General features: G+C 47.4%; 1 protein-coding gene across 1 annotated transcript in view; it reads right to left on the reverse strand.

Annotated features, from left to right (window-relative positions):
• cped1 (cadherin-like and PC-esterase domain containing 1) overlaps nt 1-23767 on the reverse strand; it is a 345650-nt gene that overhangs the window by 304653 nt on the left and 17230 nt on the right. The window contains exon 2 of the mRNA XM_072485221.1: nt 8702-8888. Coding sequence (XP_072341322.1) covers nt 8702-8888 — 187 coding nt within the window. The remainder of the gene's footprint in view (nt 1-8701; nt 8889-23767) is intronic.

Below are 23767 nucleotides of genomic sequence, written 5' to 3' on the forward strand. Positions count from 1 at the left end.
GTGTGCGTGGGTTTCCTCCGGGTGCTCCGGTTTCCTCCCACAGTCCAAAGATGTGCAGGTTGGGTGGATTGGCCATGCTAAATTGCCCTTAGTGTCCAAAATTGCCCTTAGTGTTGGGTCAGGTTACTGGGTTATGGGGATAGGGTGGAGGTGTGGGCTTGGGTAGGGTGCTCTTTCCAAGACTCGATGGGCCGAAGGGCCTCCTTCTGCACTGTAAATTCTATGATTCTATATGCAGCGTAGGTGGATTGGCCACGCTAAATTGCCACTTAATTGGAAAAAAAATAATTGGGTAGTCTAAATTTTTTTTTAAGAAGGATAAGAATTTTTGATTCAGGTGGATGTCTTCCAGTTAGTTTCTTTCCCAAGATTAGCCCTTCACTTTCTTTTCCTTCAGTTTGTCATGATCTTCACTGCAGACTTACAGAGACAGCAGGAAACTGACAGCAGAGAGAGGGAGAAAACACAGCTCCTTTTCCTTCGAAAAAAAAACACCTGGCAGGAACCAATTTCTGACTGTTGTCAGGCAAAACATTGTCCCTGGCCAGCCCACTGGTAGCCACTGGAACCAACTTCTCCCAAACCGGTCCCTAAGAACCATTCGCGCCAACGGGTCTGGTTTCTCCTTTCCAACATGCAAATCCTCGGAACACACTGTCCTGGTAAGCACTCTTTTACTTTAAGACACATTCCGAGTATGGATCCACGGACCAAAAATAATAAACTAAATGAGAACAAAGGCATTAAACAGGAAGGACCCTTACACGAGAAAGTGCAATTCAGATCACAATCAGATTGGCCATGAATGGAAGAGCAGGTTTGCAGGGTCATATGGCCTATTCCTGTCCCTAAGTCCTATGTTCTGATGTTCCTATCAGAGCTCCAAGCTCCTGAACAACCGGAGAAGGACAATGCTTTGAAGCAAAATTACTTGTTTCCAGCAAATGCCGCCGCAGTGGAATTAGGGAGCCGTTAAAATTCTGGTGTGGAAAATGAAACTCCAAAACAAAGAAGCTGTGGCTTTCGCTCAGGAAAAAAATGGACAACGCCTGTGCAAAATGGCAAGTCAAGAAACAGAAAACACGCAGAAAATGGTGAGAGATAATTAAAGAAATAATATCAAGGATTTTTTTTGTCAGAATATAAACACAGGGCGAGATTTTTGCCACACCTAGGCGAGTTCTGGAATTCGGCAACGGGCGCTAGCCGGTTCGATCGCAAACCGCTTGGCACGCTTCGCGATTTAGACCGCTCCCACAATTGAACCGGCTCGCACTGATTCTCACGAGGCGCAACGAGGCCGTTAAATTGCGCCCCAAATGTTAAAACTTGCGGCAAGTGGCGCGCAGTCTGACTCTAAAGGAAAACAATAGGTGAATGCTGAATCCAGAAGGTTGAAAGCAGCATGACCAAGAATTTCTTCGAGTCTACAAGCTGGTGTTCAAAAGCCAGAGGGACTATCAGACGTCTGCAATATTGTTCTTGAGAGAAGGTTTCCGAAAATAAATCAACAACGCCATCTTCTAACCAACGGCGTGGAACCAAAACGGACTTTAATTATCACAAGAGTCTAGAAGCAACAAAATCACTTCTCCATCATTTGAGAGGAAAGACTTAGAGAATCGTTATAAAAAGGATTTTGAATCTTAATTGTTAAATGTATTTAATTGAGACAAGTCAAACATCATGAGGGGGCCAAGATGGGTGGTTAAATGAACAACGTGGCAGCCTCGGGGAACAATGTGAATTGTACTATATGTAGTAACCTTGCAAAGTAAATTAGTTTTGAGAATATGTAGAATGTTACAAGTTGTTCAATTTTGAATAGTGTTGATGAAATATCATCACTATGGTAATGGTGATTCATCCTTTAGTGGGTAAATATTTACAAAAAACAAAGAACAGTACAGCACAGGAACAGGCCCTTCGGCCCTCCAAGCCTGTACCAGCCATGATGCAAAACCTGGTCAAATCCCTCAGCGATACCTTGTGCCATATCCCTCTATAGCCATCCTATCCATGTATTTGTCAAGATGCCTTTTGAATGCTGTTAATGTTACAGTGTAGGTTTACTTTGGGACTGTAGCTTCAAATTCAGGAACCCACCCTCTCACAATGCACATGTATCTGCGGGTAGGAGTTAGTCATTCCTTATGACTCAGAACTCTATTTAAGTAACCAGATTTAACTTAAATAGCAGACAAGAATAATACTACACCCCGATTTCCTCCCTTTTGTTGACTTGGATCTTAACAAAAGAACACATAAACAAGTTTCTGTCCCGATCTGCTCACGGGTACTCTTGCACACCTGCACACTTTTCAATCTGCTTTCCACTGAAAGGGAATATATATTTCTTAATCTTAGAAAGGGCAAGTAATGAATCTCTAATCAGCTTCCAATGTAACCATCGGAAACATATGGAGTGCAGATGTCCTGGACTAAATTCCTCACAAATTCCAATTTTTGGATAAAGTAAAATAATGAGGATACGAACCAAGGAGGTAGACTCCAGGGAAACCTGAAGCTGGGAGGTTAAAGCATCCTCAGGAAATAGTGGTTATGCTCAATATAGTTGAAAATTTAAAAATCAAAAATGTAAAATCTAAAACAGCAAAATAAATAAGGAAAGGCTAAAAGGCTAAAATTGCTTACTGCTACCTCTGTCCTTCCTTCTTATATTTTTACGGCATTCCATTTACTTTTGGAATGAAATCCTTCCTGCTGATAATTTTACTGATAAAGTCAGCTTGAGTACCAAATGCGATTTCTCTTTTATCACTCCTTATAATAAACAGTACTTAAAAAAAAAATCAGCAGAAGAAATTTCACCTGTTATAACCCCAGCGGAGGCCACAGGATAGGAACCATCAGGTTCCCGTGCCCTCCGGGGAATATGAACTTCCCCGGTAATGGGGTGGGGCTTCCCCTTAACAGGTGTAGCCCCTCTAGTATAAAAGCCCCAACCCAGGCGCAGGCTGGGGAAGGTGATAGTCCAGGGGGTGGTGTTATTTGACTGTAACTAGCAATAAGCCTCTTTATGCTCTATGCTTCTGAGTGGCTGCTTACCCCGGATCAAATATAGGCGACGAGGATTCAGTGGAGCTCCCATCGGCACCGGTTGCTACGTGCCCGACCTACCTCATCTAGGTCTCGTCAGCCCCGCTGGAAGCCATCACCATGCCGCATATTGGGATGTTAGAGCCATTTAATGCAGGTCTGGATGACTGGGACCAGTACATAGAGAGGATGCAGTTCTATTCTGCAGTAACGTGATTATTGGCGAAGGGTGCCAAACTGTTGCCTTGCTGACAGCTTGTGGTGGGGGGCTCCATGTACAGCAATATAAAAAGCTCAACTCATCCGGACCCTCCAGCCACCTGCTTGTTTGCCTCCCTGGTAGCCTTGGTAGGGGAACATTTCGACCCAAAGCTGCCACTGACAGAACATCGCTTCCGGTTACACATGGCCACAGAGGCCCAAAGCGTAGGCATCAGCAAAATTCTAGCTGCCCTCGGAAAATTAGTTGAGACCAGTGAGTTCTGTCCAACCATGGGGAAAGCATTACGCAATTAGAATGTGGGATCCGCGATGTGGCCACGCAAAAAAACAACTAGCCGAAGCTCGTTCAGACCTCCAAAGAGTCGTGGGAATTGCGGTATCCAGGGAAAGCACCAAACAGGGAGTCCAAGAGCTCCAGAGGTTGGCGGTGCTCAGTTTGGGGTGCCAAAACAGGCCCTACTCACAGCCTAGGACCCAAGAACCCGTTCCCCAGCATTGGAACACCTACAGGCAAGAGGTGAGAGGCTGGAACACACCCCGGTAACACCGCCAAACCTTTTCCCCTGACCAGCAGGACTGGCAGTAGCAGCAGGATGCATGGCCTGGGGCACAGACGGCCCTGCGAGGAGCCACCCACCCGGCACAACACCAGGAGTGACCTCCTCACTCGCGACAGGGCCTACTCCGTGGAGGATGATGTCGACCAGTACCAACAACTATACTGTGTGATGGCACCAAGAATCACACCCATCCAAATCTTGCTCCAGGTGAACGGCCCAGATGGAACTCAATACAGGGGCTGCCGTTTCTGTCCTTTGTCGCCACATCTTCAACCGCATACAATCCGGGATTCGTCTGGCTCACTCTCCAGGATACCAACGCAAGGCGAGCAACCTATACGGGGGTGGGGGGTTCTTGCCATTGCAGGCAGCAGCGTCCCAGTGAATATGGCCACCAATCAGCACTGGCTGCTTTTGCAACCAGCTATGTATTAGAACACCGCTCTGGGGCCCACTACCCCACGCGGCGCTTTGTGCTGTCTACCGCTGCCCACTAAGCTACCTACTCCCGCCATGGCTGAAGAGGTAATAGCTACCCTCCAGTTCATGGACTCACTACCGGTCACGGCATCTCGCATCCGTGATTGGACCCAGACCGACCCACAGCTCTCACGTGTCAGGCATGTGCTGCAGTACGGGGCCCAACACCGGGCTCTGCCACACGGGGAAGATGCAAGAAGTGAGCATCAAAGACGCCGTGCTCTTATGGGGCACACGGGTAGTGGTCCCTGAGCACGGACATGCAGAACTCTTACTGGACCTCCATAACGGACACCCGGGGGTCTCTAAAATGAAGATGCTCCGGAGCTACGTCTGATGCCCTCCGGCATCGACACGGACATTGAACGAGTAGCCCAGTGATGCCCGCAATGTCAGGCACACCAATGATTACACACGATAGCCCCGCTCCACCCTTGGGAACGGCCCAGAAAGCCTGGGGCCCAGGTTTATGTCGACTTAGCGGGCCCTTTCCAGGGGCAAGGTTCCTCCTCCTGGTAGAAGCTCCGTCTAAGTAGCTGAAAGTGGTGCAGACTCAAGCGACAAATGCCCGGGCTACCATGGAAAAACTACTCCAGATTTTCAGTACGCACGGAACCCCCGATGTACTGGTGTCTGACAACAGCACAGCGCTCACAAGCACGGAATTTGCGCCGTTCGTCTCCGCCAATGGGATTTGACACGAGAGAAGCTGCTGACCACCCGGCTTCAAACGGACGGGCCAAAAGAGCGGTCCAAACATTTAAGCTGGGCATGAAGAAGCTGCGGCTGGGTCATCCACCCGGCACTTCTGTTTAAAATCGCACTACACCGTATTCCACCAGCATCGTACCAGCGGAGCTGGTTGATGGGCTGTCAACTCCGCACCCGACTGAGCTTGGTCATCCCCAATCTAAGCGGGAGGGTCAGCAGGAGCCAGGACCAGTACGAGATCGACGTCATCGCCATCCGTTGGTCTTCACGTTCTCCCCGGCGACACCGTGCACGTCCGAAACTTCGGCGAGGGGGCTGTTTGGGTCCCAGACATCATCTTGGCACAAGGACAGGAATCCAATCGCCATGTCCCCGCCAAACAGCACCCCCCCCCCCCCCCCCCACCCCTCCCTCCTCAGTCCCAGCTCTGCCAGGCTCGCCGCTGGCCCTAATGCCCCATATTGCCATCACCACTGGCCCCGGTCTTGGCTGTGGCTGCAGATAAAAGCCCCCAACTGAGGATGCCGAGATGTTGGGCGAGGATTCACTCAGCTCTGAGTCAGAAACCGAGATGGACACGCTGACCCCGTCGGAGACACCTGTGCCGCCACTGGTCTCCGCGCCAGCGGCGCCGACTCCACCTCAGCGGTTGTCACGATCTAAACGCACCAGAGGTCCAGGACAGGTTTACACAGACATGGGCACGTCTCTGGATTTGGGGGAAGGGGGTGGGGGGGGTGGGGCGGGGTTATTACCCCCCTGTAGAGGCCATGGAACAGGTTTCCTGTGCCTTTTTAACAAAATTATCTTTATTTTCACAAGTAGGCTTACATTAACCCTGCAATGAAGTTACTGTGAAAAGCCCCTCGCCGTCACACTTCGGCGCCTGTTCGGGTACACGGAGGGAGAATTCAGAATGTCCAAATTACCTAACAAGCACGTCTTTCGGGACTTGTGGGAGGAAACCGGAGCACCCGGAGGAAACCCACCCAGACACGGGGAGAAGGTGCAGACTCCACACAGGCAGTGACCCAAGCGGGAATCGAACCTGGGACCCTGGTGCTGTGAAGCAACAGTGCTAACGTCTGCTTTCCAAGAAATATGAACTTCCCCGGTAACGTGGTGGGGCTTTCCCCCCTCCAGCATGGGTGCAGGTCGGGGAACGAGACCCTCTGGGAAGTGGTGGTATTTGATTGTAACTAGCAATAAACTTCTTTGCGCTCTAAACTGCTGCTTATGCATGGCTGTTTACCTCGGTCCAACAACTTCCAAAACTCTGTCTGAGGGGTTAAAAAGGGCAGAGGTGGGATGTATTCTTCCTACATGCAAAAATGCCTTCCCAAAACTCCAGGTGCCCACGTCAATGCCTTCATGATCATTTCGACCGACTTTGATTGCTGAGGAACGTTTAATTCGGTTTTAGTTTATAGTTTTTCCACTGCCCCATTGCTGTAAATAAGAAAGAAAATAATCATCTGGAACACGGTTTATAGTCCTATAATTGCACTGGCGTTCTGTAGTCAGGCTGTCTGCTTCTTTTCCTACACTTGCTTTTATCTTTGGCGCATAGTATTTATACGTAAGTGCTCGCTTGCTTTGAAAGATAGCGAAACAAAAATTTTAAGCTGCGGATACTTCAGTATTTATAGTTTTTCAAAAGAAATGCTGCTGCAACTGCTGGTTCTGAAGCCTGGCGAGCAGCCAGTAAACATTTCTGAGCAACATCCTGGATAAGGGTGGGGGGCCGAAAGAAACTTGTGGCCTTTGGGAGAGTTGTAACTACAGCAAAGAATGCACACGCAGTATATTTATGTGGAAAAAAAAGGTTCCTTGTGCCAACATAAACGTTGAGATGAGGGGATGTAATAAACTAGAGCTACATTATTCTCTAAAACGCAACAGCATAGCCATACCCAACTTGCAGCTGCATAGCACAACAGAATCTTCAGCGTAGAAGCAGGCCATTCAATCCACAGTGCCCCTCACCAAACTTAACGCCACACTGTTCCTAACTACTTCATTTTCCCCTGCTTTTTGCCGACCCTTTTAATATTTTTCATTTGGGGGCAGCACGGTAGCATGGTGGTTAGCACAAGTGCTTCACAGCTCCAGGGTCCCAGGTTCGATTCCCAGCTTGGGTCACTGTCTGTGTGGAGTCTGCATGTTCTCCCTGTGTGTGCGTGGGTTTCCTCCGGGGGCTCCGGTTTCCTCCCACAGTCCAAAGATGTGCAGGTTAGGTGAATTGGCCATGCTAAATTGCCCTTAGTGTCCAAAATTGCCCTTAGTGTTGGGTGGGGTTACTGGGTTATGGGGATAGGGTGGAGGGACTTAGGTAGGGTGCTCTTTCAAAGAGCCGGTGCAGACTTGATGGGCCGAATGGCCTCCTTCTGCACTGTAAATTCTATGATAATCTATGATTTTCAGGTTGGGGTCCAAGTATTTATCGAATTTTCTCTTGAATTTAGTGGTAATGTAGTCCGTATTTTAATAACTCTTGGTCAAATTGTCAAAAGGGTGGGGAGCAGAAGACCACCACTCACAAAGTACTGTCTTGTGTAAAGTTTCGTTAAGAAAGGCTGCCCTTTATGGAGCCCTTCCCTACGAGGGCAGCACAACCAAAAGTCTGAATACAAGCGGTTAATTAAATAAATCCAGTGACCCACGCTCATGGGCTATGCGAGAAAGTGAGGACGAATTGTCAGGCCTTAGGAAGTCTGCCAACAAAAGAGTGGCTTTAAGTATGTTTACTTAGCACTCATGAGCAACAACTACTTGCATTTATATGGAGCCTGGAACATTGGCTCAAAGCGGCCCCAAGCCCTAGTACAATCATGGGATGAATTGCCCAATAATTTATTGGTTAGCTTGGTACAGCATCACTCTGGCACCATGCAGAGCATTCAACCCTTCATCTACACTTTACACGTCCAGATCATGTCCAGGTTATTCCGGGGCAGATTTTTCTTCTTGACTATGCTTCTAACGTCCAACACAAATCCTGAAAGTTGTGCTCTAAAGTCCTCCGCCAGCACAAGTTACTTCCATGTTAAATTTTCATGGGCTCTTCCAAGATGGCAGCTGGGCAAGTTCACTCGAACAAACGTCCCATTTTCATTTCTCTGAGGAACTACCAATATTATAGCTCAGCTCCGAGCAACAACAGACAAGCGATAGTCTCACCCTGACACCCACTTCACCCAATGCAAGCACCAGTTCAGGCAGCAACGTTATTAATCGCACACAATCCAGCTTTTTCATACTGCGCTGGCCGTGCTTTCGGGATAGGAGCTTTGTCTTTCCCAGTCGCGTTCTCGATCCCCTTCCCTGTATCAAGTCTGGGTTCTGCTCCCTTCTTCTGACTAGAGAAGACTGGGGACCTTCTGTTACATTTCTACATCATATAAATACGACCAAACTGCAATCAAACGGCACAGGAGGAGGCCTGGGAGTTGGCTGGACGTGAGCTTTTATCATTTCCAGCATGAACTTGGGTTATGAACTTTACTCCTCTGAACTGCACAGCCTCGCAGAAGGATAGAAGGTTTTTCCCAGAGAAAGGTTAAAAATAGAATTGCAGAGTTCAGACAAATCAGCTGCTTCAGGACAGACACTGGTTCCACTGAAGACCCATACACAGTACTTCTACAGAATGAACACTATTTTCTTACCATTATCTTTGAACCCTTCCTTGTAGCTTGAACCTCCATCAACTTCTGGAGATAGGACAAGTTCATAACCATATTGTAAAAAAATATGTTGGTATAGTCGAAGGTCAGATGCACTAATGGAATTATATCCTCGCAGTACAACAGTTTTCTTGCGATTGTTGAAGGCATTCGATTTTTCCGGTTCAATCTGTCAAAGATAAATATTGGGCATTTATTTAACTTTCAGCTGAAAGAATAGAACTCACATTCTTCAAAACTGTTAATTTTACAATATTATTGGTACAAAATATTTGTGTTTCAATTATGAGATTCCAGGTGAACACAATTACAATGCTAAAATACAGGAAGGAAACGTTTGGTGATAAAGTGGATGAGATTACTGCCCTTTCACCTCTGGAAATTTGGACGGAAGTCTCCGGCCATTCGCTGGCAGGGGCATTCTCCGATCCCACCGGCAGTGCACCCCATCCCGCGTGTTTCCCGGCAGCGTGGGACGGCTTCAATGTCGGGCTTGTGGAATACGAGATACCCCGCTAATGGGTGAAGGTCTGTCAACCGGGGCTTATAAGATCACCTCTTAAAAGCCGGCCCCGATTGGGACCGGTGTGACTGATAATCCCGATTGGGGCATTTGTGCTCTATGCTGCGCTGTGGCCTCTTCTTTTAGCTAAAAATAAATTGCCATTTGGATTTGCCTTCTTGGGTCTCCTGAGTTTTTATACCTTGGTTTCAAACCAGCCCACACTTGCAGAATGAAAACCATTTCTCTCGGCTGGTCATAAGGGTTCAAACATTGAATTATAACAACTTAAAATACTGAAGGAGGACACCTGGACTGTAATGTCTGTGCTCGTTCATAATCCCAGATTCCCACTTCTTGGCTGGGATTTTCTGGCTCCTCTTTGACAGGATCCCCATTGGCGGATACAATGGGCCGACCTCGGCGGGCCTGGAAGATCCCGACATTGGGAGGGGATGGGAAATCCCACTGTGTCTATGGGCGGAGTTCACTCATTGCAGGTGGCAGGTGGCACTGGCAGCACCTGGCCCTCGGCCAGAATGGTGGGATCCCGCACCATAGCCTGCGCTCGGAACCTCACTCGTTATGGGCAGGCATGTTCCCCTCCGATTCTCCTTCTGGGTGGCAACTGATTCATCCGCCAGCCCTGACAGGTTTGTAGATCCCAGTTCCATATTTAAACATCAGTCCAGCACACTATTATCATTCCCTCCAGCCCACCCGTCTGCCACAGACTGTGCAGAATATCAGCACCCCAGAGAGAAAAGGCTAGAAGCCTCAAGTGTATATCTGTTCCTCGATTCAAAGCCCAGCATGTCCCTGTCCGATTCCATCACCTGCGAGGTGTCCATGCCGCATTCAGAACTCTACCCAGGAAGCGACACGGTATCCGTTTGACCCCGCCCTTGTTGGGTTTTTCATGCAGGCCTGTTGGGGCCAAGCTTCCCTCCCCTCGGTCTTCCCTCCGCCTTCCATTGTTTGCATTGGCCGTCTTCTTCACGCACCCCCTTTCCCTTTGTGAGCCCTCGCCCGACCACCCCCTGCTTTCACAGCCCTCCTTCAACATTGCCCTCTTTGTCTTCGCCGGGCCATTCGCCCCCATTCCCTCCACCCCAACCCCCCCACCCTCACCTCACACTCCAACCTCGGTTCAACATTGGACCTTTGTTGCGGCAGCTGCATGGGTCCCACAGCACAGTGCTGTCCACATAGACACCGATGTGTGGCACGGGGGGGGGGGGGGGGGGGGGGGGGGCGCTGATACGGGGGTCCATGGGTTCAGCAGCTCGGTGCTATCCATGAAGACCAGGGCAGGAAGTGGTCTTCCCCGGCAGAGTGGTGAACAGCACCCTAGGAGCAGCGCAGCACTGTGGCAGGCAGACTTTATTGCACTCACCTCAAAGTCTCTGGCAAACTGAGGACTGTCTTGTGCATTCCACTCATATGAGGCCTAAATTTTAACTTTGACAAAGAGTCACGCAGCCTCAAAATGTTAGCTCCCTTCCGTCTCAACAAACACTCACAGACCTGCTGAGATTATCCAGCATTTTGTGTTTTTGTTTAAGATTCCAGCATCCACAGTAATTTTATTTTATCTTATTTAATTAGATAATAAGCCAAACAAGTTTCCAGATTCTAGATTGAGTTGAGTTTAAAAGGAGGCTCTTTCAAAGTGTTGCCTTTGTTTGCACCTGAGTGCACCTTTGGACCGCAGTCGAGCGCAACAGTTGGAGTTTGGTGAAGAAAGACAAGTGATGGTCTTCATAACTGGGGCCCGGTCAGTGTTTCCACTGTCTTTAATATACCCAAAATTAGAGGAAGTGAAAGTAAAGGGAATAATTTAAGGGTAGCCTCTGGCAGGGTAGACCGGCCATGTGAAATGCTTCTTTGTGCAATGTGGGAGGTCAGGGACACTTCCAGTGTCCAGGGTGACCAGGTGTCCCCAGCTGCAGCGAAGTGGAACCCACGCTTCGGAGCTGGAGCGGCGACTGGAGTCATTGTGGAGCATCAGCAAGGGTGAGGTTTTCATGGGTAGCGCACACAGTGAGGTGGTCACGTTGTAGGTGAAGAGTGTACAGTCAGAAACGGAATGGGTGACTGCCAGACAGAGCAAAAGCTGATCGTACAGGAGCCCCCCGAGTCCATCTCCCTCTCCAACAGCATTTCCAGTTTGGATACTGCTGGGGGAGTTGGTTTCTCAGAGGAATGCAGCAAGAGTCAGGTCTGTGGCACCATGGGGGTGGGGTTGGGGGGGGGGGGTAGTGGAAGAGCAATATTGATAGGGTATTCTATTGTAAGGGGAACAGACAGATGTTTCTGTGCTAGCAGATTTGACACCAGGACAGTACGTAATCTCTTTGGTCAGGGTCAAGGGTGTCATTGAGTGGTTGCTGGACATTTGGAAGGGGGGAGCTGAACAGCCAAAGGTTATGATCAATAGCGGTACCATCCATGAAGGAATGAAGAGGGACGAGGTCCTGAAAGCAGAATATGGAGAACGAGGAAATAAATTAAAAAGCAGGAGCTGAGAGGCAATAATCTCAGGATTTCTCCCAGTGTTGGCGATAGCAGGAATAGGACAACAGACCAAATGAAAGTCTGGCTGGGGAGATGGCGAAGGAGGGAGGGATTTGGATTCCTGAGGCATTGGGACCGATTCTTGGAAGATGCGACCTGTACAAGCTGGCTGCGTTGCTCCATAGCAGGATCAGGACTGGCATTTGCCAGTGCTGTTCGAGAGGGTTTAAACTAGAGTGACAGAGAGCATAGAACATTACAGCGCAGTACAGGCTCTTCGGCCCTCGATGTTGCGCCGACCTGTGAAACCACTCTAAAGCCCATCTACACTATTCCCTTATCGTCCATATGTCTATCCAATGACCATTTGAATGCCCTTAGTGTTGGCGAGTCCACTACTGTTGCAGGCAGGGCATTCCACGCCCTTACTACTCTCTGAGTAAAGAACCTACCTCTGACATCTGTCTTATATCTATCTCCCCTCAATTTAAAGCTATGTCCCCTCGTGCTAGACATCACCATCTGAGGAAAAAGGCTCTCACTGTCCACCCTATCCAATCCTCTGATTATCTTGTATGCCTCAATTAAGTCACCTTTTAACCTTCTTCTCTCTAACGAAAACAGCCTCAAGTCCCTCAGCCTTTACTCATAAGATCTTCCCTCCATACCAGGCAACATTCTGGTAAATCTCCTCTGCACCCTTTCCAATGCTTCCACATCCTTCCTATAATGCGGCGACCAGAATTGCACGCAATACTCCAAATGCGGCCGCACCAGAGTTTTGTACAGCTACAACATGACCTCATGGCTCCGAAACTCAATCCCTCTACCAATAAAAGCTAACACACCATACGCCTTCTTAACAACGCTCTCAACCTGGGTGGCAACTTTCAGGGATCTATGTCCATGGACACCGAGATCTCTCTGCTCATCCACACTGCCAAGAATCTTACCATTAGCCCAGTACTCTGTCTTCCTGTTATTCCTTCCAAAATGAATCACCTCACACTTTTCTGCATTAAACTCCATTTGCCACCTCTCAGCCCAGCACTGCAGCTTATCTATGTCCCTCTGTAACTTGGAACATCCTTCCGCACTGTCCACAACTCCACCGACTTTAGTATCATCTGCAAATTTACTCACCCATCCTTCTACGCCCTCCTCCAGGTCATTTATAAAAATGACAAACAGCAGTGGCCCCAAAACAGATCCTTGTGGTACACCATTAGTAACTGGACTCCAGTCTGAACATTTCCCATCAACCACCACCCTTTGTCTTCTTCCAGCTAGCCAATTTCTGATCCAAACTGCTAAATCACCCTGAATCCCATGCCTCTGTATTTTCTGCAGTAGCCTACCGTGGGGAACCTTATCAAATGCTTTACTGAAATCCATATACACCACATCAACTGCTTTACCCTCATCCACCTGTTTGGTCACCTTCTCAAAGAACTCAATAAGGTTTGTGAGGCACGACCTACCCTTCACAAAACCGTGTTGACTATCTCTAATCAAATTATTCCTTTCCAGATGATTATACATCCTATCTTATAAACCTTTCCAAGATTTTGCCCACAACAGAAGTAAGGCTCACTGGTCTATAGTTACCAGGGTTATCTCTACTCCTCTTCTTGAACAAGGGGACAACATTTGCTATCCTCCAGTCTTCTGGCACTATTCCTGTAGACAAAGATGACTGAAAGATCAAAGCCAAAGGCTCAGCAATCTTCTCCTTAGCTTCCCAGAGAATCCTAGGATAAATCCCATTTATCATGGCCAATCCACCTAACTTGCACGTCTTTGGACTGTGGGAGGAAACCGGAGCACCCGGAGGAAACCCACGCAGACACGGGGAGAACGTGTAGACTCCTCACAGACAGTGACCCAAGCCAGGAATCAAACCACGGACCATGGCGCTGTGAAGCCACAGTGCTAGCCACTTGTGTTACTGTGCTGCCCATTGTGCTAAACCATAATTGATTTAGATATGAATGTAGGAGGACTGATCAGTAAGCTTGCAGATACGAAAATTGGTGGGGTGGTCAATAGTGAGGAGGATAGCCTTCGATTACAGGAGGGTATAGACGGGCTGGTCAGATGGGCTGATCAGTGGCTAATGGAATTCAATCTGGATAAGTGCGAGGTGATGCACTTGGGCAGGACAAACAAGGCAAGGGAATACATGATGCACGACAGGACCCCAGGAAACACCGAGGATCAGAGGGACCTAGATGTGCATGCACAGCGGTCCATTAATGTAGCAGAGCAGGTGGATACAGTGGTTAAGAAGACATATGGTAGATTTGCATTTATCAGCTGAGGCATAGAGTTTAAGAGCAGGGAAGTTATGCTTTAACTGTGTAAAACATTGTAAGAAGTCATGCAACACCAGGTTAAAGTCCAACAGGTTTGTTTTGAATCACTCGCTTTTGGAGCACAACTCCTTCCTCAGGTGAATGAGGTTTCACTTGAGGAAGGAGCAGTGCTCCGAAAGCTAGTGATTCAAAACAAACCAGTTGGGCTTTAACCTGGTGTTGTAAGACTTCTTACTGTGCTCACCCCAGTCCGACGCCGGCATCTCCGCATCATGTATCAAACATTGGTTAGGCCACAGCTGGAGTATTGTGGGCAGTTCTGGAATCCACATTATAGGAGGGATGTGATAGCGCTGGAAAGGGTGCAGAGGAGATTTACCAGGATGTGGCCTGGGCTGGAGAGTGTTAGTTATGAAGAGAGACTGGATAGAATGGGGTTGTTTACCTTGGAGCAGAGGAGACTGAGGGGGGACATGATTGAGATGTATAAAATTATGAGGGGCATAGATAGAGTAGACAGCAAGAAACCTTTCCCCTTGGTGGAGCGATCAATGACCAGGGGGCAGGGATTTAAGGTAAGGGGCAGGAGTTTAGAGGGGATGTGAGGAAAACCTTTTTCACCCAGAGGGTGGTGGGAGTCTGGAACTCGCTGCCTGAAAGGGTGGTGGAGGTAGAGACCCTCAGAACATCAAAGAAGTATTTAGATAGATACTTGTGATGCCCAGGCATACAAGGGTATGGGCCAAGTGCTGGAACATGGGATTAGAATATATAGGTGGTTATTTTTGACCGGCGCAGACACGATGGGCTGTAGACCTCTATCACTTTGACTGTATGAAAAGACAGATTCGGATGTTTTGGGTGTGCACTCGCCTTTACTCCTCACAGATGTTGACCTAATATTTACTTGCTATATTTCCTTTGTGATAAAACAAGAGGACAGAAATTTATGCTAGGTAGTCCATTCGGCATTAAGGGAGATGAAGATTCAATTTGATGCTAAACTCGCTGAGTCACATACTAGAGGGACAGGCATAATGAACTTAGTGGCCTTTTTCTTGACTTTGATTTATTCTGGTATTCTTTTTTTTAAAATTTAGAGTACCCAATTATTTTTTCCAATTAAGGGGCAATTTAGCGTGGCCAATCCACCTATCCTGCACATCTTTTGGGTTGTGGGGGCGAAACCCACGCAGACACGGGGAGAATGTGCAAACTCCACATGGACAGTGACCCAGGGCCGGGATTCGAACCCAGGTCCTCAGCGCCGTAGGCAGCAATGCTAACCACCGTGCCACCATGCTGCCCTGCTGGTATTCTTTTTAAACAGTGTGTGGTATTATCAGGTATTGCAGTACCCGTGAGGCGGAAGCCCATTGGTTAAACCTAGGAGTTTACCATTGGCTGTGTAGTATGTAGCTCCGCCCTGACAGGCGGGGTATAAGAACCTTTGTTCTTTGTTCTTTGTTCTTTGTTCTTTGTTCTTAACCGGTGCCGTCCCAGCAGCCCTCATTCTGTACCGAAGCTGCTGGGGAACAGTTCTAGTCTATTAAAGCCTTCAGTTATGTTACAACCTCGTATTAATAATTATTGATCATGCATCACAGTGTTAGTAATCACTGCATTTTATTTGAATCAGAACATGACGACTGTTTATTTTCTCTCCAATTGCACTCATCTCCCTCAGGCAGGTTTGGGCCAGGAGAGACACTTGCTCCCAAATCATCACTGATTCATCCACGAGGAGGAATGCAATGGAAATTTGGAAATGATCCCCCTTTGCAATTTCCTTTTCTACAGCAATTTAACTGAAATCAGGAAAACAATGGTTGAAGGGGAAAAACAAACATGGCCCACGTTGTGCTGGATGAGATCATGGCTCCAATATACTGTCAAGCCACTTCTAGCTCTTTAGCAGGCAGCCCCCATTCCTACCTCCAATAGTTTTCACGAACACATTTTTCTCTTGCCAACTTTCTAATTAAAAAACAATCAGAGTAAATAAAATTTCGGAAATATTGGCGGAATTCTCCCATGGCCCCACAGGTGAGTTCAATGGTGGATTGGGCGGGGGGGAGGGGGGAGGGGGTTGGAATTCATGAATTTACCACAGGATGATTGACTGATGCCGGCCAAGTTGGGTCAGGAGCAGCTAATGGGATGCAGATGGAAGCCGCCAGTGACCTCCGGACTCTAGAATACCGCAGCAGTGGGTGGGGAAAACATTGGGCTTACATTAACACTGCAATGGAGTTATTGTGAAAAGCCCCTCGTCGCCACATTCCGGCGCCTGTTCGGGTACACTGAGGGAGAACTCAGAATGTCCAATTCACCTCACAGCACGTCTTTCTGGACTTGTGGGAGGAAACCGGAGCACCCGGAGGAAACCCACACAGACTAGGGGATAACGCGCATACTCCGCTCAGACAGTGACCCAAGCCGGGAATCGAACCTGGGACTCTGGCGCTGTGAAGCAATAGTGCCAACCACTGTGCTATCGTGCCGCCGTGGCTGATACAAAGATGTCAAGCTTCAGAACAGTATCCAAAAACCAAAACTATTGATTTGGTTCCAAACAGGAAAGGCAGAATCTACATAATGACCCTGCAATGAATTTGGGAAAAGAGTGCTGTTGTCTCTGAGCAGCTAGTGCTTCGCAATATGCATAATGTTTTACAACTCATTTCATTTTTGTTGTGAAACTATGAAAACAGAGCTCTGTTTAAACAATCTGCCTGCCAAAATATTATATGCCTGACCCCACTGGCCTCAGCTCAAGGACTATTTTAAGATGAGATTTCATTAGCGCAAATGCTTTCTGGAGAGGAGTTTAAAACCTGCCTCTTGAATTCAAAGTTAGCTAACGTCTGAGGGCCCTGTATGTGCCTGAGAAGATGTCAAAGCTTATGTTCCCAAGTTAAAAAAAAAACTATTCCAAATGTACATTTCAACCATTCCTGGCTCGTGCAGCCTGCCAAACCATTTTAACTAGGTTAATCAGAAGATTAGAACTCCCCCCCCCCCCTGCAAAAAGGACCTTTTTTTTGCCATTTAGAAATCACCCTGTGTTCCATGATTCAAAATATACATTTCCAAAAATCTTAAAAATAAGATGGCGGAAACACTGTTAAAAAAGGTTTTGCTGGTACATACATTATAACCTGATTAGTAAGTTTGCAGACGCCACAAAGGTTGGTGGAATTGCGGATAACGATGAGGACTGTCAGAGGATTCAGCAGGATTTAGGTTGTTTGGAGACTTGGGCGGAGGGATGGCAGATGGAGTTTAATCCGGACAAATGTGAGGGAATGCATTTTGATCTAATACAGGTAGGGAACATAGAGTGAATGGTAGAACCCTCAAGAGTATTGACAGTCAGAGAGATCTAGGAGTACAGGTCCACAGGTCACTGAAAGGGCCAACACAGGTAGAGAAGGTAGTCAAGAAGGGATATGGCATGCTTGCCTTCATTGGCCGGGGCATTGAGTATAAAAATTGGCAAGTCATGTTGCAGCTGTATAGAACCTTAGTTGGGCCACAATTAGAGTATAGTGTTCAATTCTGGTCGCCACACTATCAGAAGGATGTGAGGCTTTAGAGAGGGTGCAGAAGAGGTTAACCAGGATGTTGCCTCGTATGGAGAACATTAGCTATGAGGAGCGGTTGAATAGACTTGGTTTGTTCTCACTGGAATGACAGAGGTTGAGAGGAGGCCTGATAGAGGTCTACAAAATTATGAGGGGCATAGACAAAGTGGATAGTCAGAGATTTTTCCCAGGATAGAGGGGTCAATTGCTAGGGGGAATAGGTTGAAGGTGCGAGGGGCAAGGTTTAGAGGAGATGTATGAGGCAAGTTTCTTTACACAGAGGGTAGTGGGTGCCTGGAACTCGCTGCCGGGGGAGGTGGTGGAAGCAGGGACAATAGTGACGTTTAAGGGGCATCTTGACAAATACATGAATAGGATGGGAATAGAGGGATACGGAACCCGGAAGTGTAGAAGATTTTAGTTTAGACGGGCAGCATGGTCGGCGCAGGCTTGGAGGGCTGAAGGGCCTGTTCCTGTGCTGTACTTTTCTTTGTTCTTTGTTTATAACCGTTCTCATCCTTGCAATATCTGGCAAACGTATAAGTTGTAACAGTAATATTGTATATAAATTCTAAACTACAGTTGTTGTTGTTCCATAAATAAAATGTTTCTACAGCCTATAGCACTCAATACTCTTGTTATTTAAAGCTGTATTTATTCCATCTACATGCTTTAAAAATGTCAAATGAACAAAGCTTATAATATAAGCTCAGCGAGTTTCAATGCTGGAGGGCAGACATGGTGACTAGGATGACCTTCTTTGACTTTGATTTTTTTTCTGTATAATTTGATTATATATGTGGTTTAAGTTTGTAATTTTGAGGACATCCAAAATTCTGCAGCCTGTGTCCTTCCTTGTGCCAGCTCCGTTTCATGCTTCGCTCCTGCGCTCGCTGACCTACATCGGACCCCAGTCACGCAACAATTCTATGTTAAAATTCACATCTCGTCCCTCCCCGTGTCTGTAATTTCCTCAGCCTCACAGTCCTCCAAGAGAAAGGCACAAAAAAAGTGGAGAGGTGGAAGAATCACAGTGCTTGGAAAGTGGGTGTCCTACAGCAACAGAATCTATTTTATTACAGGCAAAAATTAATAATGGTATCATTGCACAATTTTCCACGCTACAACCAGTGGAAAGATTATAGCAGAACAAATCTGCAAGAAAATTAAAGAGGTTCAAAAACTACAGAATAGTTCTAATGGGGGAAATGTAATTATCCTATATAAACCGGGGTCATATCGTCATAAGAAATAAGAGCATGTGTAGGCCCATCAAGCCTGTTTTCTTATTCAATAGAAGTTTGGTTGATTGGATTGTGGCCTTTCCTCCACTTTCCTGCCTGTCCAATCTGTATAACTCATCCTTGAATATATTCAATGACCTAGACTCAATGTTCTCAGCGGAAGTGAATTCCAAATGTAATGATCCTCTGAAAATAAATTCCTCCTCACTTTCATCTTAAATGGCAGCCCCCATATTTTTAAAACTGGGTCTAGATTCCCCTGTGAGTGGAAACATGTTCTTAACATCTACCCCGTCTGGCATCGAGGATAGAGGACTGTGTCCCGGGGGTGGTGCACGAAGACCAGACAGGGTTCGTAAAAGGGAGACAACTGAATGTTAACGTGCTACGACTATTAAGGGTGATAATGATGCCCCCAGTGGAGGGGGAGGCAGAGATAGTGGCGGCAATGGACGCAGAGAAGGCATTTGATAGGGTGGAGTGGGAGTATTTATGGGAAGTGTTAAGGAGGTTTGGGTTTGGGAACGGGTTTATTAGCTGGGTTAGACTTCTTTATGGGGCTCCAACGGCAAGCGTAGTTACAGGTCGACATAGATCGGAGTATTTCCGACTATATAGGGGAACAAGACAGGGATGCCCGCTGTCTCCATTGTTGTTCGCGTTGGCAATTGAACCTCTGGCCATGGCGTTGAGAGACTCCAGGAAATGGAGAGGGGTGATTAGAGGGGGAGAAGAACACCGAGTCTCGTTATACACGGATGATCTATTGTTATACGTGTCGGACCCAGCGGGGGGGATGATAGAGGTTATGCGAATTTTGAGGGGGTTCGGGGATTTCTCGGGGTATAGGCTAAACATGGGGAAGAGTGAATTATTTGTGATACATCCAGGGGACCAGAGTAGAGAGATAGAAGGCTTGCCTCTAAGGAAAGTGGAAAGAAACTTCCGATACCTGGGGATTCAGATCGCTAGGAGCTGGGGAACCTTGCACAGACTTAATCTGACACGGTTGGTAGAATAAATGGAGGAGGACTTCAAGAGGTGGGACATGCAGCCTCTATCGCTGGCGGGCAGGGTGCAAGCAATTAAGATGACGGTCCTCCCGAGGTTCTTATTTGTATTTCAATGTCTCCCTATACTAATCACCAAGACCTTTTTTAATAAAATAGACAGGAGCATCACGAGCTTCGTGTGGGCAGAGAAAGTTCCGAGAGTAAGGAGGGGGTTCCTTCAGCGTAGTAGGGACAGAGGAGGATTGGCACTACCGAACTTGGGCGATTACTATTGGGCCGCCAATGTGGCAATGATACGTAAATGGATGATGGAGGGTGAGGGAGCGGCGTGGAAAAGACTGGAGAGAAAGTCCTGTAAAGGGACGAGTTTAGAGGCGCTGGTGACGGCGCTGCTACCGATCTCACCTAAAAGGTTTACCACGAACCCGGTGGTGGCGGCAACATTGAATATCTGGGGACAGTGGAGGTGACAGAGAGGGGTGCGGGGAGCCCTGGTGGGGTCCCCAATCAGGAACAACCATAGGTTCGCCCCAGGAAGAATGGATGGAGGATTTCAGAGCTGGTACCAGTTGGGAATTAGGAGGGTGGGAGATTTATTTATAGATGGGACTTTTGCGAGCTTGGGAGCATTGGAGGAAAAGTATAAGTTGCCCCGGGGAAATTTCTTGAGATATATGCAGGTGAGGGCGTTTACTGGACAACAGGTGAGGGAATTTCCGTTGCTCCCGACACAGGGGATACAGGACAGGGTGCTTTCAGGGGTGTGGGTCGGAGAGGGCAAGGTGTCAGAGATTTACCAAGAGATGAGGGAAGAGGGGGAGGAGTCGGTGGGCGAACTAAAAGGAAAGTGGGAAGAAGAACTAGGGGAGGAGATAGAGGAGGGTATGTGGGCTGATGCCATAAGCAGGGTAAATTCCTCTTCCTCATGCGCCAGGCTTAGCCTGATTCAATTTAAGGTGCTACATAGAGCACACATAATGGGAGCAAGATTGAGCAGGTTCTTTGAAGTGGAGGACAAATGTGGGAGGTGTGGCAGGAGCCCGGCAAACCACGCACATATGTTTTGGGCGTGTCTGGCACTGGAAGGGTATTGGAAGGGAGTGACGGGAGTGATTTCGCGGGTGGTGAAGGCCCGGGTCAAACCAGGCTGGGGGTTAGCTCTATTTGGAGTTGCGGAAGAGCCGGGAGTGCATGAGGCGAAAGAGGCCGACGTTGTGGCCTTTGCGTCCCTAGTAGCCCGGCGCAGGATCCTACTCATGTGGAAGGAGGCGAAACCCCCCGGACTGGAGGCCTGGGTAAATGATATGGCGGGGTTCATTAAACTGGAGCAGATAAAGTTTGCCCTGAGAGGATCGGCTCAAGGGTTCACCAGGCGGTGGCAGCCATTTCTCGACTACCTAGGGGAAAGTTAGAGGGAAGACAGATGACCAGCAGCAGCAACCCAGGGGGAAGGGGGGGGGAGGGGGGGGGGTTTAGTTTAGTTCAGGTCAAAGATAAAGGGATTTTGTTACTTGTGTATTGTTAAAAATTTCTGTATTGTTATTGTTGCGTTTGCTTTGTAAGAGGGGAAAAATTGTTGTTTGGGAAAAAAATTTCAATAAAACATAATTAAGAAAAAAAAACATCTACCCCGTCAAACCCACGCAATCTGATATGTTTCAATAAGATCACCTCTCATTCTTCTAAACTCCAGTGAGTATAGGCCCAAACTCCTCTCATAAGACAACCCCTTCATCCCAGGAATCAGCTCAGTGGACCCTCTCAGAAGTCTTTCCAATGCAAGTATGTCCCTCAAGGAAGACCAAAATTGAACACAGTACTCAAGGTGCGGTCTCCACAATGTCCTGTACAGTTGTTGCAAGACTTCCCTCCTTTTATACTCCATCCTTTTTGAAATAAGGGTCGTCATTCTATTTGTCTTGCTAATTATTTGTTACTGCATGCTAACTTAAGATCATAAGACATAGGAGCAGAATTAGGCCATTCGGCCCATCAAGTCTTTTTTTTAAATTTAGCGTACCCAATTCATTTTTTCCAATTAAGGGGCAATTTAGTGTAGCCAATCCACATACCCTGCACATCTTTGGGTTGTGGGAGTGAAACCCACGCAAACAAGGGGAGAATGTGCAAACTCCACACGGACAGTGACCTAGAGCCGTGCTATAAAAAGCTATAAAGAAGAGTAAGGTAGACTATGAAAGTAAACTTGCTCAGACCATAAAAGCAGATAGTAAAAGCTTCTACAAATATATAAGACAAAAAGAGTGGCTAAGGTAAATATTGGTCCTTTGGAAGATGAGAAGGGAGATTTAATAATAGGAGACGGGGAAATGGCTGAGGAGCTGAACAGGTTTTTTGGGTCAGTCTTCACAGTGGAAGACACAAATAACATGCCAGTGACTGGACTGATGGAAATAAAGATATGATAGGTGAGGACCTTGAGATGATTGTAATCACTAAGGAGGCAGTATTGGGCAAGCTAATGGGGCTAAAGGTAGACAAGTCTCCTGGCCCTGATGGGATGCATCCCAGAGTGTTAAAAGAGATGGCTAGGGAAATTGTAAACGCACTAGTGATAATTTATCAAAATTCACTAGACTCTGGGGTGGTCCCAGAGGATTGGAAAGTAGCAAACGTGACACCACTGTTTAAAAAAGGTCGGCAGAAAGCGGTAAGCTTAACTTCGGTTGTAGGGAAAATGCTGGAATCTATCCTTAAGGAGGAAATAGCAGGGCACCTGGAGGGAAACTGTCCCATTGGGCAGACGCAGCATGGGTTCATAAAGGGTAGGTCGCGTCTGACTAATTTGGTAGAATTTTATGAGGACGTTACCAGTGCAGTAGATAACGGGGAGCCAATGGATGTGATATATCTGGATTTCCAGAAAGCTTTTGACAAGGTGCCACACAAAAGGTTGCTGCATAAACTAAAGATGCGTGGCATTGAGGGTAAAGTGGTAGCATGGGTAGAGGATTGGTTAACTAACAGAAAGCAGAGAGTGGGGATAAATGGGTGTTTCTCTGGTTGGCAACCTGTAACTAGTGGGGTGCCTCAAGGATCAGTGTTGGGCCCGCAGTTGTTCACAATTTACATAGATGATTTGGAGTTGGGGACCAAGTGCAATGTGGCAAAGTTTGCAGACGACACTAAGATGAGTGGTAAAGCAAAAAGTGTAGAGGATACCGGAAGTCTGCAGAAGGATTTGGATAGGTTAGGTGAATGGGCTAGGGTCTGGCAGATGGAATTCAATGTTGCCAAGTGTGAGGCTATCCATTTTGGGAGGAATAACAGCAGAATGGACTATTATTTAAACGGTAAGATGTTAAAGCATGCTGCTGTGCAGAGGGACCTGGGTGTGCTGGTGCACGAGTCGCAAAAAGTTGGTGTGCAGGTGCAACAGGTGATTAAGAAGGCTAATCGAGTTTTGTCTTTCATTGCTAGAGGGATGGAGTTCAAGAGGTTATGGGAGGTTATGCTGCAATTGTATAAGGTGTTGGTGAGGCCACATCTGGAGTATTGTGTTCAGTTTTGGTCTCCTTACCTGAGAAAGGACATATTGGCACTGGAAGGAGTGCAGAGGAGATTCACTAGGTTGATCCCAGAGTTGAGGGGATTAGATTATGATGAGAGGTTGAGTAGACTGGGACTGTACTCATTGGAGTTTAGAAGGATGCGGGGGGGATTGAAACATATAAAATTATGAAGGGAATAGATAGGATAGATGCGGGCAGGTTGTTTCCACTGGTCGGGGAAAGCAGAACTAGGGGGCATAGCCTCAAAATAAGGGGAAGTAGATTTAGGACCGAGTTTAGGAGGAACTTCTTCACCCAAAGGGTTGTGAATCTCTGGAATTCCTTGCCCAGTGAAGCA

Source organism: Scyliorhinus torazame, chromosome 19 (genome assembly GCF_047496885.1).
Source record: "Scyliorhinus torazame isolate Kashiwa2021f chromosome 19, sScyTor2.1, whole genome shotgun sequence".
In the NCBI taxonomy this organism is placed as follows: domain Eukaryota; kingdom Metazoa; phylum Chordata; class Chondrichthyes; order Carcharhiniformes; family Scyliorhinidae; genus Scyliorhinus; species Scyliorhinus torazame.